Source organism: Myotis brandtii, unplaced genomic scaffold (assembly GCF_000412655.1).
Source record: "Myotis brandtii unplaced genomic scaffold, ASM41265v1 scaffold461, whole genome shotgun sequence".
In the NCBI taxonomy this organism is placed as follows: domain Eukaryota; kingdom Metazoa; phylum Chordata; class Mammalia; order Chiroptera; family Vespertilionidae; genus Myotis; species Myotis brandtii.
This window is the reverse complement of record NW_005367626.1, coordinates 81172-94780: the sequence shown is the minus strand read 5'-3', so window position 1 is coordinate 94780 and position 13609 is coordinate 81172. Positions and strand designations below refer to the sequence as shown.

General features: G+C 51.1%; 1 protein-coding gene across 1 annotated transcript in view; it reads right to left on the bottom strand.

The window, feature by feature from the left end:
• Positions 1–13607, bottom strand: part of SHISA6 (shisa family member 6) — a gene marked incomplete at its 5' end in the record, with an annotated part of 294035 nt that extends 280428 nt beyond the window's left edge. The window contains one exon of the mRNA XM_005875412.2: positions 13231–13607. Within this exon, the coding sequence (XP_005875474.1) occupies positions 13231–13607 (377 nt within the window). The remainder of the gene's footprint in view (positions 1–13230) is intronic.
• Positions 13608–13609: the final 2 nt, after the last annotated feature.

Here is a 13609-nt window from a genome sequence, read left to right as displayed (position 1 = left end):
GACCAATTTCTCCCCAAAAATCTTTAGATGTTAAAATTGTATTTGAATGACTGAGACTCACACATTGCTGTTGGCAACATCACTTGAGGTTCCCCTGTAAAATTATAACGGACAACTTTGCACAGGCACGAAGACTTAAAACCATATCTCATGAGAAACAGACTTGTAACTAGGGGTGTTAATCCAGGAGAAGGAAGTCTGAGGGGGCTTTGACTGCCATTCAAAGAGACGTCTTGTTGTCTTACAGGAAAAAGGATACATTCCTTCTGGGTGGCTCCATTGGACGGACCTCATGCCAGCAAAGTTAATGTTGCCCCGCTCCCCCGTGAAAACTAACTGGAATTGCATCCTAAGAACAGAATGGATTGCCTCAAGGTTTGGGGGAGCCCCCGCTCTAGATGCATGGGTGTGAGAGAAGGGAGAGCTGGTGCCCAGAAGGAGAGGCACTAAAACACCTCATAAGTCCCTTTCAGTCATGAGTCTGAATAGCATTCCTGTGACTGAGTGTGCCAGGAAAATGCATCTTCTCCCGCCCCCAGGGCTGTTGTCTGGGAAGTCCAGATCTTCAGATGTAGACTCTTGTCCTGAACCTCCCAGGTGTGCTGAGTTCAGAATGGGCCAAAGAAGAACACGCCTCCACAACGGGGTAGCCCCCATCCCACCGCCAGGCTACCAGACCAAGGCGGGGCCGAGGGACTTGCTAAGGTCACGGGGACAAAAAATGACAGAAGCGGGATTAGCCTGCCTTCTATTCAGCTCCCAGCAAATGCTCTAAGGAAAAGACAGGTGAATGACAACTCCAAAAGTGACAATGGGGGCTTCCGCTAGGTGTCCCTCAAGAGCCACATGAGCAGGCAAAGGGAGACAGGTCCAAGTCCTTTCCCTAAGGGACCCAGGACTATATAAGTGTGTCCTGTCAGGTCCCACAGTAGGTGCGATCCTGCCTCCTCCATGCAAACAGTGGTGTTGGAGACAGTGCTGTATGTGTGCGCAGGCTCCTCAGGCGGCACAGGCCATTGAGAAAGAACAGAAGAGCAAAGACAGAGCTCACTGCCGCCTTGTCCCCCAGAGACAGGACACGTTGTGCTAAGCCTGCCCCCAGGTTCCTGACCTCTCCTGCCAGGCTGATCATCCTGGGGCAGAAGAGAAGGAGGCAAGCCCTCATTCTGGGACTAGGGCAGCATCTGTAACAGAATTCACGATGCCAAAAGGGAGAGGGTTTCTGGATTCTAAAAAGTCAGAAATACAAAAGAAAAGAAACAAGAGGGGAAATTAGCAGGAGACTCCGGAGGAATTAAAATGGGAACTGGAAGCAGCCTACAGTCAAGCATCGCCATTTGAGCAGAAATGGGGGGAGGCTAATCCCAATCAATGAAACAGACATGGAAACGACAAAACACTTGAAGGAAATGCATTTTTACTGCTTCCTGAGCCATTGCAGGATTACAAACTAGGCTTTAAAAAAAGAGAAGAACACCGATCTTTGGGGAGCTGCTTTACTGAATAGATAAGAATGACTTGTAATTAGCAGGCCAATTGTCCATGGAGGAGCCTGCTTGAAGACAATCTGTCCTTCTGCACCGTGCCTGTGCCCTGCGCAATCTTTGCAGTCCTGTCTGAGCTATTAGTCAGTTCATCACAGCTTTTTATCTGACAGAGAAAAGAAAAACAACTTCGCCCAGGTCCAATTTGGAGAAGATTTGAGTTTGCAGTGTCCGAGTTGATGCAGTTACAGCAGGACAAGTTCAAGAAGGAGACCAGAGGGAGAGCGGAAAAGGAACACAACCCAACAGGAGTGAGCAGGAATCAAAAGAAGGACAGATGGAGAAAGAAGCGACAGTGGACAAAGATGCCGAAAGGAACAAGAAGGAACATTTTAATGATGTGACTTAAAAGACGGAGAGAAGTGACAGATCCTCTTTGCAAATGCTTGGGGTGGGGGAGGAGGGGCTGGCACGGAGGTGGGTAAGAGCCGGCTGCTGATTATCTGAGAACAGAAGCGCTGTCTGATTTCCCAAAGCATAAAGAGCCTTCCAAGCTGATGGGATAGCGTTCCTGGGAAAGTTCAGGCAAACAGCTCAGGACGCAGTGATAAGTCAGGGAGGGCCAACTGCTAGTCCAACAGGGAGGCTGGATGGGGAGTCCTGGGAGCTCAGGCTGGGCCTCAGGCCGTTGTGTTGAGGAAGTGGATTAACGCGACCCTGCCCTCTCAGCAAAGCAGCCAGAAGTCAGAGTTCCTGCTGATGGAGTCTGAGGCCAACCCCAAGACGGGGAAGAAAAACTCTCCTGGCAACTTCTTTGCTATTATGGGGTTCAGCCCCCTCCCTGCCCGGTGCCTAGGGATCACAGCAAGGGTCTGCATTCCCAGGACCTCAGAAGGCTCTGGAACACACTCTTAGAAGTCATTTAAAAGGAACAGCCACCTCCATCCCAGGCACTCCCTCTCAGGGTTCCGATCCCTCCTCGCTACAGCAGCAAAACCCAAGGAAGAGCGAAGAGGTGACTACGGATGGGAAGCAGACCTCCCAGAAGAGGACATTTGGCTAAGGGAACCACGAATATGTCTAGAGGACAGATGTCCTAAGTAATGAGACTTTAATGCCGGAGCTAATGGGAACAGTACACGAGACCAAATGCCAAAAAAGCAAGAAATAGAGTGTTTGGGAAGCTGCAGAAAACAGCGACTCTCCTCCCAACCACCAGGGAGCAGGGCCAAGGCTGGGCCACTCAAGCCTGCTCGGGATGCAGCCTCCATGAGTTCTGAGAAGGGGACTGTAGCTTCCACAAGGAGGACCCAGGGTTCTCCTGTCCTCTAACCAGGAGTAGGAATGAGCCAGGGTGGGGGCTGGAACCCTGCTCAAGAATGCCATGTCCCTGGGGGAGCCAGGGCCATGGTTCCCACCCCCATCTCAACTGGATGAGCGCCCTGGAGCTGCAGGCCCGGCAGTCTGAGCCCTGCCACTGACCACCACCAAGGTCATCACCACCACCCACCACCGTGGACCGTGAGGACCGAGCTTGAGAGTAAAACCTGGGCTCTAAGGGTTTCCCAGGACACCTTCCTTTTCTATTGCCTTTCAGGACAGAGGGCTCGAGGGCACAGGAAACAGAAGGAATCGGGAAGCAGGGCAAAGAGAATCAAGAAAGGGAAAGAACAGAACTGGAGCAGGGAGCAGACGAGAGCTGGCCAGCATTCTGTGTCTTGTGCACAGTGCTGGCTGGTAGAAATGGGGCAGGGAGGGGAAGTGTGATAAATGGGGCTGTTTGCGAGCTGTGCATCTCAGTAATAAAACTGGGACCGGCCCAAGGTCCATCCTCTCCCCCCAGGTCGCTTTTTCTCTCATCACTCTCAGGGGCTCGGTCTCACGCAGAATCGTCCCGGGGTTCTTTCAATTCTGTAAAAGGGGTTTATGCTTTTTTCTTTTTAAAAAAAATTTTTTTTTCTTTATTGATTAAGGGAAGGGGTTTATGTTTTTTTTTCATTCTGGTTTAGGTTTTTACATCTTCTTTGTATTGCCTTCACTATCTTAGCCAATATAATCTATTCTTGAAAAAGAGCCCTTTTACCACCTGGGGCTCCATCATGCCCAGCATGTAGTGTTAAGTGAGGGTCACCAGCCCTGAAGTACCCTGATCAGGAGGTCATTTATCTTCCCATCCCTTCCTGTGACAACCTGTCCCAGGGCATGAGCAGGTGGGTCTTTGCTTTCTCAAGTAATCTGAGTATCACTGACTATTTACATCGGGGAAGATGAGAGCCAGCTGCCCTGCTGGCCCCCAAAGGAGACAGAGCCCAGCAATGTACTTGAGGTGTGACCTTTCACAAGTTACTAAGCCTCTTTGAGTTGATTTCCCCATCTGTTAGATGAGCACCTATACTTAGAGGGTGATGGAAGGACGCAGCGAGACACCACCACTCCAGCGCTTAGCAGGTGCCGGGTGGGGGGCAAGCCCTGGAGATGGACTCTTACGGGTGTTTCCCTCGCTGTTTCATGCATGTGGCTTGAGGCCTCATCTAACTGAGATCTCAGGTCCTCCTTGCCGCTGGCTGTCTGGAGTTGCAGAGGGATGAGGTTCTGTAAGGTCCTGGGAGATGATCCCCCTTCCTGGTACTTGAGCAGAGGCAAGGGGCTCCCCAGCCACATAGCGGGACTGACTCCTCCCAGCATGACCACGAGTGCCCTTCAGGGACCAAGCAGGGCTAGAGCCTCTGCCCCAGCCCATGCACGCACAGCCTGTGGCTTCCCCAGCTGCAAAGAGGAATGAGAACTGCTGCACCTGGAGCCCCTATCACCTGCCCTGAAACTCAGCTGGCCCCACCTGTGCTCCGGGGCGTGATCATTCTGGTCAAAAGAATGAACTTTGGGGAGGGCCTGGGGTGGCACAGTTGGTGCACATTAAGAATCTGCTGGCAAGCCTCCCCCCCTGCACCCCCCTGGGAAGCCCATCTTCCTGAGCTTGCCAACATTTTTGCTCCATCGATAGCTGTTTGGCCCAAGCGGTGACCTCATCTGAATGCCAAAATGCAGATGCGATGACATTTAGGTGGACAGAAGAGAGAGCACAGAGACCACCTGACTCTGGCCCCACGCCTGGCCACATGCGTCCCAAAGAAATTGGATCCCTTTACCCTCAGAATCAAATCAGGAATCTAAGTTGAGCTCTCTGCCTACTGTCTCCAGCAGAACTGTGGGAGATTCTCTTTTTAGCCCCCACCCTTTGAGCTGTGTTCTGCACCTTCGTCTCCTTTCTTTTCCCCTCTCCCAGTTTCCCCACTGTCTGCCCTGACACAGTAAGGCGGCATGAGGCTGATTTTCTTAAGGCCAGTAATTATCCCTCCATGTGAGAAGTGGCCCTCAAAGTGGTCATCGGGGAGAGCGGAGCCCTGACCTATGGGGCTGCCGTTCATTACCGGACGCCCCTCCTGGGCACCTGCCTTCGGCGGCAGCTGACGCCGCTCCCAGGAGAGCGGGTCTCATTACTGGAGGCACTTACTTCTGATGAATAACCAGCCGATCAGCTATTTCATTCATCGACCTCAGCCCCATGACTTGTTGCTGCTTCCACGCATCGAATCTACCCTGAGAGGATACAAATATGCTGCCATCACAGAGTGACAATGACATGCCACTGGCTCTGAAAGCACTTCCAAGAAGGGAACTGTGGCAACGTGTTCAGGAAAGAACCAGTGTGCCTCCTCCCAAGGTGAGTGCTTAAAGGACGGCACATTAGGAAACCTATGCCTTGGTTCTTTCAAAGGAAGACTCAGGCACACTGCAGGCAAAGGCCCCCAAAGGCATGCCACCGACGTTAAGTTCACATAATGACTGGACCCAGATGTCCAGCTCCATCCGCCGTCCTGCCTGAAGCTTCTCTGGACCCCTCACCTGTAGTCACCTATGCAGTCCTGGCCCCGAGCTGAGAAAGGGCAGGACTGGCATGGCGCGTGGGCTCCTGTGACTCACAGAGCTGTCCTGGACATGCAGGAGCCATCCTGGAGGACAAACCTGGATCAACCCCCCACACAGGCCCACACGCCTCTAGGTGTCTGGTGTCTACAAAGCTGAAAGTCAGGGGTTGGTAGGTCTCGGCATCCTCGCCTACCTCTGGGAGAGAGAGAACGCATTCACAGCCCCGGTTTTTCATTAAGATTTCCGCCCACAGTTTGATTCAGTGACCCGTCACCCGGGTTCACAACTCTCTGGCTTGCGCTGTATCTTCCTCCTTCAATGGTCTGCATTACTCAGATCTTATTAAAGGTTGATGCTTCGATCAAGGTATTGCCCTTTTAAAAAGATATGTGGAGAAACGGCGAAGGGACCAGGGAAGATCAACGGAAATGATTCTAGTGAATGGGAAAACTGAACGAGAAAAGGCTAAAAAATGTAGGGAAAAAAGAGAAGGAAGGCAGCTGTCATTCACATCTCTAATCTGCAAGTTATCCGGTGATGACTAAGATGTGTGCAGAGTAAAGCAGACTAGGTTCTCATTGGACAGAATGAGGTAGAGCATCTAGGAAGGAAACACTAGCCTAATAGTGGTCGGCAAACTCATTAGTCAACAGAGCCAAATATCAACAGTACAACGATTGAAATTTCTTTTGAGAGCCAAATTTTTTAAACTTAAACTATATAGGTAGGTACATTGTTATTAACTTAATTAGGGTACTCCTAAGGCTTAGGAAGAGCCACACTCAAGGGGCCAAAGAGCCGCATGTGGCTCGGGAGCAGCAGTTTGCCGACCACGGGCCTAGCCTCTAGACCAGTGCCCACACCACTTGCTAGGAAACCTCATCCCTGAACCCCACCTCCCTGACTTCAGTTGTCTCACTTATAAAATGAGGGAGTTAGGTTAAATGACTCGCCTGCAATAAAAATTCTATGATTCTGTAATGGATGACAGAATACTCCTTTGTCTTTGCAGAACATTCTGCTTTAACTTCTAAAGAAGAAGGAGGAGGAGAAGAGGAATAATAACAATAATAATAAGAAGAGGAATAATAACAATAATATACAGGGTTAGCAACTGCCCTGAATGGGATTGAAATAAGCCTGCTCTTGAGGTCCTGAGAGCCTCCGAGGGTTTGCTGCTCAACCCTCCCACCAAGCCCTCTTCCCTATCTGCAATGTCTGCAAAGGAAGATCTAAAAATGCGAGGTCATAAACGTGACTCGGGGAAAAATAATGGGTTCGTTTCCCAAGATGGAGAAAAGAGGGCAACAATTCCAGCAGAAGGCATTTTAAAATTGAATTTAACCTAGTCCCTGACATAGTCTGTCAGAGTCCCCCACCCCATCACCCATCTCAGACCTCTTATACACAAGTGAAGTTCAAACCACAATGGTGTGGTTCCACAAGATATGTACTGTCAAGGGATATAACAAAAACTGTAAGACAGGATGCACTTGAATTCACCACAATTTCAAAAGTTGACCATGCACGACCCAGTTTTTTTTGGGGAAATCCAATAGTCCCAGCTGGTGCTGGTTCCAACAAGTGGTGAAGATTCTCACTAACCACCGAAAAGGAGCCAGAGTGCAGATCTAAAGGCAACAATCCTGCCAGGCCCTGAGGAATCGCGCAGTGAAACTAAAGAATGAAGCTTCCTTTGGTGCAGTTCCCTTCCTTTCCGGACCCATGGGCATGTCTGGCTGGGGCCAGTGAATTAACCTCTTTCAATCAGCTCACTTTTTCAGCTGTCTTCACCACTGCTTCCTGCACAATTGATTTGAATCGACTGCACAGTCAATCTGACCTCTCATTAAAATAGATTGAAAAGAATGCACTGGATTTTTCCTCTACCTGTGCCGGGCCAGCCTAGAACTGTGGGTAAAACTCTTGGTATCTTAGCAGCAGAGTCCTTCAAATGTATGTGTTCTGAGCCCCCCGCATGGAAAGAGGGGCAAATGTGCATGCCTTCTGGGCTTGGGGTTGGGTGGCAGAGGACGTAAAGCCAGCAAGTAACATACCAGGGAGAATTGCCAAGTCTAGGAATTTTTGGAAAAGTATTTGCATGGCTGACCTACTAATTGAAGCCTCATGTGTCCAAGGTAGCATCCACTTTCCAGTTGGAATCCTATCTTGCCCACAGCAGTGAGCACGGTGCATCTGTTGCATGAACACACATGCGCATGGCTGCAGGCGGCGGAGGGAAACAGAGCAGGAAACGGAGCTCGGGACCTGAGCAGCACCGCCCACTTCTCACCTGACCCCTTCCTCCTGCTCCTGGCTCTGCTACTTTCTGTTTTCCTGGTGTCCTTCCCTGCCCACTCCTCCACAAGCCTCCCTAAAGTATTCCACAGTCTCACTGCTTTCCCGACATGTACTTGTTTTTTACTCGAAGATAAAATGGAAATCATGCAAGACTAAGACCTTCAGTCCAAGGCAAGATGTTCTTTTTCTTTCCTTCCAACTGCTGTATTTGAAACAAAAAAAAACAAGTTGACTCTCTGTTAAGATCAATTCATTATAATGAGCCCACAGTGCTTCAAAAAATGGAGTGTTTGGGTGATTTGACAATTCATTGCCCAGGAACCCGAGAAGAGAACTCACTAAATCAGTCAGCAAATGGTGCTGTGGTTCTGTGGTCTGTGAGGAAAATCAGAGCTTTGGATGTGTAATTAATTCCTGGAGGGGAGAGAGGTGGGACGGAGTGCTCCCTTGATTCCTCTAGAAATAAGCAGAGGAACCCGAAGATGAAGGACCCTTTCATGTCTGTAAGGGTCACCTCCAAATACTTTTCCTTTTGCCTAAAAACATCTCCTCAGGTTGTTCTTTCCACAGCCCTGAGCACGTCTCCACCCCCCGCCCCCAAATTCCTCCGTCTTTTCCTTTTGCCTAAAAACATCTCCTCAGGTTGTTCTTCCCACAGCCCTGAGCACGTCTCCACCCAAATTCCTCCGTCCGTCCCCTCCATCACAGAGCAGGCAGTGGGAGCACCCAGGGCAGCTCTGACTTCACCAACAGCATCTAACGCATCCTAATAGCTTCCCAACCTGTCTGTTAATTAGCCTTTGGAGGAAGGAACAGGTTTAAACTTGAGACGTGGGTATGGAATTAATGTCAAAAAGAAGCCAGTGTCCTCCGGCATTTCCCGGGCAGAACCCCGGCCCTGGGAAAACATCAACAACATCAACAGCCCCTTATGGAACAGCCCCCGGGAAGCACTGCAGAAGCTGTTCCTGAAACATTAAAGCAGCGGTTCTCAACCTGTGGGTCGCGACCCCTTTGGGGGTCGAATGACCCTTTCACAGGGGTCGCCTAAGACCATCGGAAAACACATATATAATTACATATTGTTTTTGTGATTAATCACTATGCTTTCATTATGTTCAATTTGTAACAATGAAATTGGGGGTCACCACAACATGAGGAACTGTATTAAAGGGTCGCGGCATTAGGAAGGTTGAGAACCACTGCATTAAAGCCAGTGGACGCCTGAGGCCCATCAGCTTGAGCCTCCGGGCAGGTGAAAAGAAGAAGATGAGGTGGGGATCCTGGTGGGAAAAGGGGTTGCAATTGGTAAAGGTGGGCACCCCCCGCTTCTCCAGGTGTGGCACTCCAGGTCCAGATCACGGGGTTCCTCTGGCTCTTTCCCCTCCCTGCTCAGTGCGACTGTGCTCATCTGTTAGGATCACAGGAGAGCTGAGAGCTTCCCCTACAGACACCGACTTCTCCCACAGCAGCAGGATGACAACGCCTAGTCAATTCTGGAAAAGTTTAAATCTGTTCTTCCCTGAAGGGACTGGGGAGGTGAGAGGTAGCCCTGCCCTAGGGAGTGTGTGCGCGTGCGCATGGGCAGGCTGGAAACCCCACGAGGAAGCAGGAGGTTGATCTTGGGGCTCCTCGCTCAGCCTCTTCACCCTGTTTGCCCAGCTACCAACTTCAGAGAATCCCGTAAGAATGAAAGAATGAGCTCCTTGCCTTTTCAGAAAGCAAACGTCTTTGTTGAACTATTTCAAGGAATATGTAAGCACATGCACATCCCACCTCCTCCACTGCCCTCTGAAGAGTAGACTTTCTTTCTTCCCCCATCTCCCTGGGGAGAACTCACCATGGTACAAATATTTACCTTTCTTCCCCCACATGCTCCTTTTCCCTACCCTACATCCCACCTCCTCCACTGCCCTCTGAAGAGTAGACTTCCTTTCTTCCCCCTTCTCCCTGGGGAGAACTCATCATGGTATAAATATTTACCTTTCTCCCTCACATGCTCCTTTTCCCTACCCTCATTCCCCAACAAGAATGCTGCACATTCAACTCCCTGAAATAGCAAACGGCGATCTCTGAAGTGTAAGCAAAGCGAGCCGAGCCGTGGTACCACGCACACCCAGGAGTCGGTGAGCAGCTTCCTGAAGTGTGCACACTCACCCTGACACACCTGGGAAGAGGTCAAGATGCGATGCTGCTGTGCCTGAGTTACCCCAAACTGAAAAATAAGCCCCCCCCAAGGTCACTAATGGGGTGTCCTAGATGGATCTCTCATGCTTTGTCTTTCTTCCCCTCCAAACACAGACAGGCATTGTCCCCTACCTAACAAGCACCAGTATGATGGTTTCCGAAGCACTGTCAGGCGAGACTGCAGCTGCTGGAAGAGGTGCTGTGAACTGAATGAAATCAGGAGTTGATGCTGAGGGAGAAACATCTCATATTTACATAATGGTCTGAGGGCTGAAATTCATCTCCTTTCCCATGGTTACCTCTCTTCCCTGACTCCAGAGAGAAACTGCCCCCGGTGGCATCACCACAGGGCCATACACCATATGCCCTGGTTCGGGGAGGGGAGGAGATCAGTGTAACAGGGAGGGGAGAAAACACCAAGAGGGGCCAGCGACATCTCCAGGGCCACAAGCCAGTAGAACACGGGCCAGCGCCAGCTTCCAAACACCTCCAGTACCCTTCTAGGTGATGATGAGTACATTCAGTAGGAGGTGGCAAGGTCAGCGCAGGGGGCTACTGCCTCTACAAGAGCAGAGAACAAGGACTCAGAGAAGAAAGAATCCCAAAGAAAGGTTTATGGAATCAACCAGAAGGCCACAGCCAGAGTGGAAGGTGTGATCAGAAGCCAGGACCACAGGAGGTTAAAAGCTTCAGAGAATCCCGTAAGAATGAAAGAATGAGCTCCTTGCCTTTTCAGAAAGCAAACGTCTTTGTTGAACTATTTCAAGGAATATGTAAGCACATGCACATCCCACCTCCTCCACTGCCCTCTGAAGAGTAGACTTTCTTTCTTCCCCCATCTCCCTGGGGAGAACTCACCATGGTACAAATATTTACCTTTCTTCCCCCACATGCTCCTTTTCCCTACCCTAATTCCCCAACAAGAATGCTGCACATTCAACTCCCTGAAATAGCAAACGGCGATCTCTGAAGTGTAAGCAAAGCGAGCCGAGCCGTGGTACCACGCACACCCAGGAGTCGGTGAGCAGCTTCCTGAAGTGTGCACACTCACCCTGACACACCTGGGAAGAGGTCAAGATGCGATGCTGCTGTGCCTGAGTTACCCCAAACTGAAAAATAAGCCCCCCCCAAGGTCACTAATGGGGTGTCCTAGATGGATCTCTCATGCTTTGTCTTTCTTCCCCTCCAAACACAGACAGGCATTGTCCCCTACCTAACAAGCACCAGTATGATGGTTTCCGAAGCACTGTCAGGCGAGACTGCAGCTGCTGGAAGAGGTGCTGTGAACTGAATGAAATCAGGAGTTGATGCTGAGGGAGAAACATCTCATATTTACATAATGGTCTGAGGGCTGAAATTCATCTCCTTTCCCATGGTTACCTCTCTTCCCTGACTCCAGAGAGAAACTGCCCCCGGTGGCATCACCACAGGGCCATACACCATATGCCCTGGTTCGGGGAGGGGAGGAGATCAGTGTAACAGGGAGGGGAGAAAACACCAAGAGGGGCCAGCGACATCTCCAGGGCCACAAGCCAGTAGAACACGGGCCAGCGCCAGCTTCCAAACACCTCCAGTACCCTTCTAGGTGATGATGAGTACATTCAGTAGGAGGTGGCAAGGTCAGCGCAGGGGGCTACTGCCTCTACAAGAGCAGAGAACAAGGACTCAGAGAAGAAAGAATCCCAAAGAAAGGTTTATGGAATCAACCAGAAGGCCACAGCCAGAGTGGAAGGTGTGATCAGAAGCCAGGACCACAGGAGGTTAAAAGGAGACAAGCCTCTGGGGCTGGAAGCAGAGATGGAGCGATAAGGACCAGATACCTCTGCTTCAGGAAGGTGCTTGCCCACAGGCAAATCCTTCTCTGCTTTCCTTCCCTGTCCAGAAAGAATTTCTTTCTCCGACAAGACCCAGAGGAGAGAGTGTTCTTGTTTTGCTGTCCATCCCACCTGCCTTCTGCATTTGAGAACCTGCACTGACCACAGACCATTCGTCAAAATTCCTCCATCAGTTCCCAGGACCAGTGCGGACACAGTCTCACCACCTGAGAAATAAGATGGGAGAGGAACGGAGGGCAGTGGCACCTCTGGGTGATGAGCAAGCGTCATAAACGGGGCTCCTGGAAGGGCCCTAATTCCAGCACCCGAGTCGTCAGCATTGAAGTACCCACACTCTGAGGATTTGACTCAAATCCAGGGAGCATCGTTTTTTCTCAGCATCCACAGGGGAGGGGGGGAGTGCTCAGAAATGTCTCTCTGCCTCTCTCTTCATCAAGGTACAGGTGATTAATGTCCACAGCAGTGAGGGAAGAGGGTTTTCAGGACAAAAGAATAACAAACAGGTCTCTGGCTCAGGGTGGCTGCCTGATGGATAAACTCAGAAGCAGGACTGGTCGGAGAGGTGGTCCCGGTTCCTAAGGCCGTGCACACATCATGTGCCAGACATGGAGGCCTGTCCCAGGGCAGGGTTTGTTCCCCGAGAGGACTCTGGTGAACCACGTCCAGCCATTCATCATCACGAGGGGACTGGAAGCAAAACGAAGTTCATATCCCCTGGGTGCTTTGTTCCTAGAGTAGCAACAAGAGGCTGCTTTGACTTCCCAGGGGGCTCACTGGGAGCTGGGGAGGTGGGGTGGGAGGCAGTCAGGGTGAAACCATGGACTACCAACCACCTTTTGAGCTCTTGGCATGAGTTTTGGTGGGAGGCTGCCCCCACTGCCTCCCAGTTTTCAGCAGTGAAAGATGCCCAGCAGGTTTAGCACAGCAAGAAGTGTTAACTCAGAGTTCTGCCTACAGGGTTTAAAAGAACAAGTCCTCCAGGCTCAGCACGAAAGATAAGCAGCCCACTCGGCAGGATATGGTGAGGAGACACCATCTGCCCTTGGTCAACATATCGCCCCCATCTCTCACACCATCCAGTTTACACTAAGTCACTTGGTACTCCTTTCCGTGAGGTTCCAACATTGGTCAATTTCCTTTATTGAGGATGATGCTCCAGTTTGACTCAGAAAACCAAATGTATTAAGAGCCTACACCGAAGTGTCATAAAAACTATGCCCTGGACCCTCACCCAGGATGACAGAATGTGTAAAATTCTTACACTCAAGCTTCACAGACCCCGCCAATCCTCGCTATACTCTGTAAATCCCCCTACCGCCTCAAGCACAAGAGGCGTTGATTTATGGCATGTCAAGGAAGCAAGGGTGAACGTGACTTTAGAGTCAGGAGGGACCCGGGGATGCTGAGATCGAAAGGGACCAGGGAAGCGCGTTAAGGGTATGAAGAGGGGTGAGGCTCCCGGAGCCTGGGGGCGGGCCCCTGCCAGAGGCTCTCACCTGTGGATGTTCATCTCCCGCGGAGGGCGGTGGGCCTTATCATAGGAGACCTTGGCGAAGACGCCGGCCACGATGACGAAGGCGATCACCCCGCAGGTGATGTAGACGGTGAAGTTGGTCTTGTCCTTCTCGGGGTCGTACTTGTTCTCGGGCCCCGGCGACACCACCTTGGTGCTGGGCGTCTGCACCCACACGGGGCTCTGGTAGTTGTTGCACTGGCGCTGGTCCAGCTTCTCATGGCGCTTCTTGCAGCAGAAGCGGTAGTAGCAGGTGCCGCAGCAGTACAGGTAGCCGCTCTCGCTGTTGTTGCACTCGAACTCCTTGTCGTACTGGCCGCTCACGTCGTAGTAGCCCCAGCACGTCTCGTAGGTGACGGCCG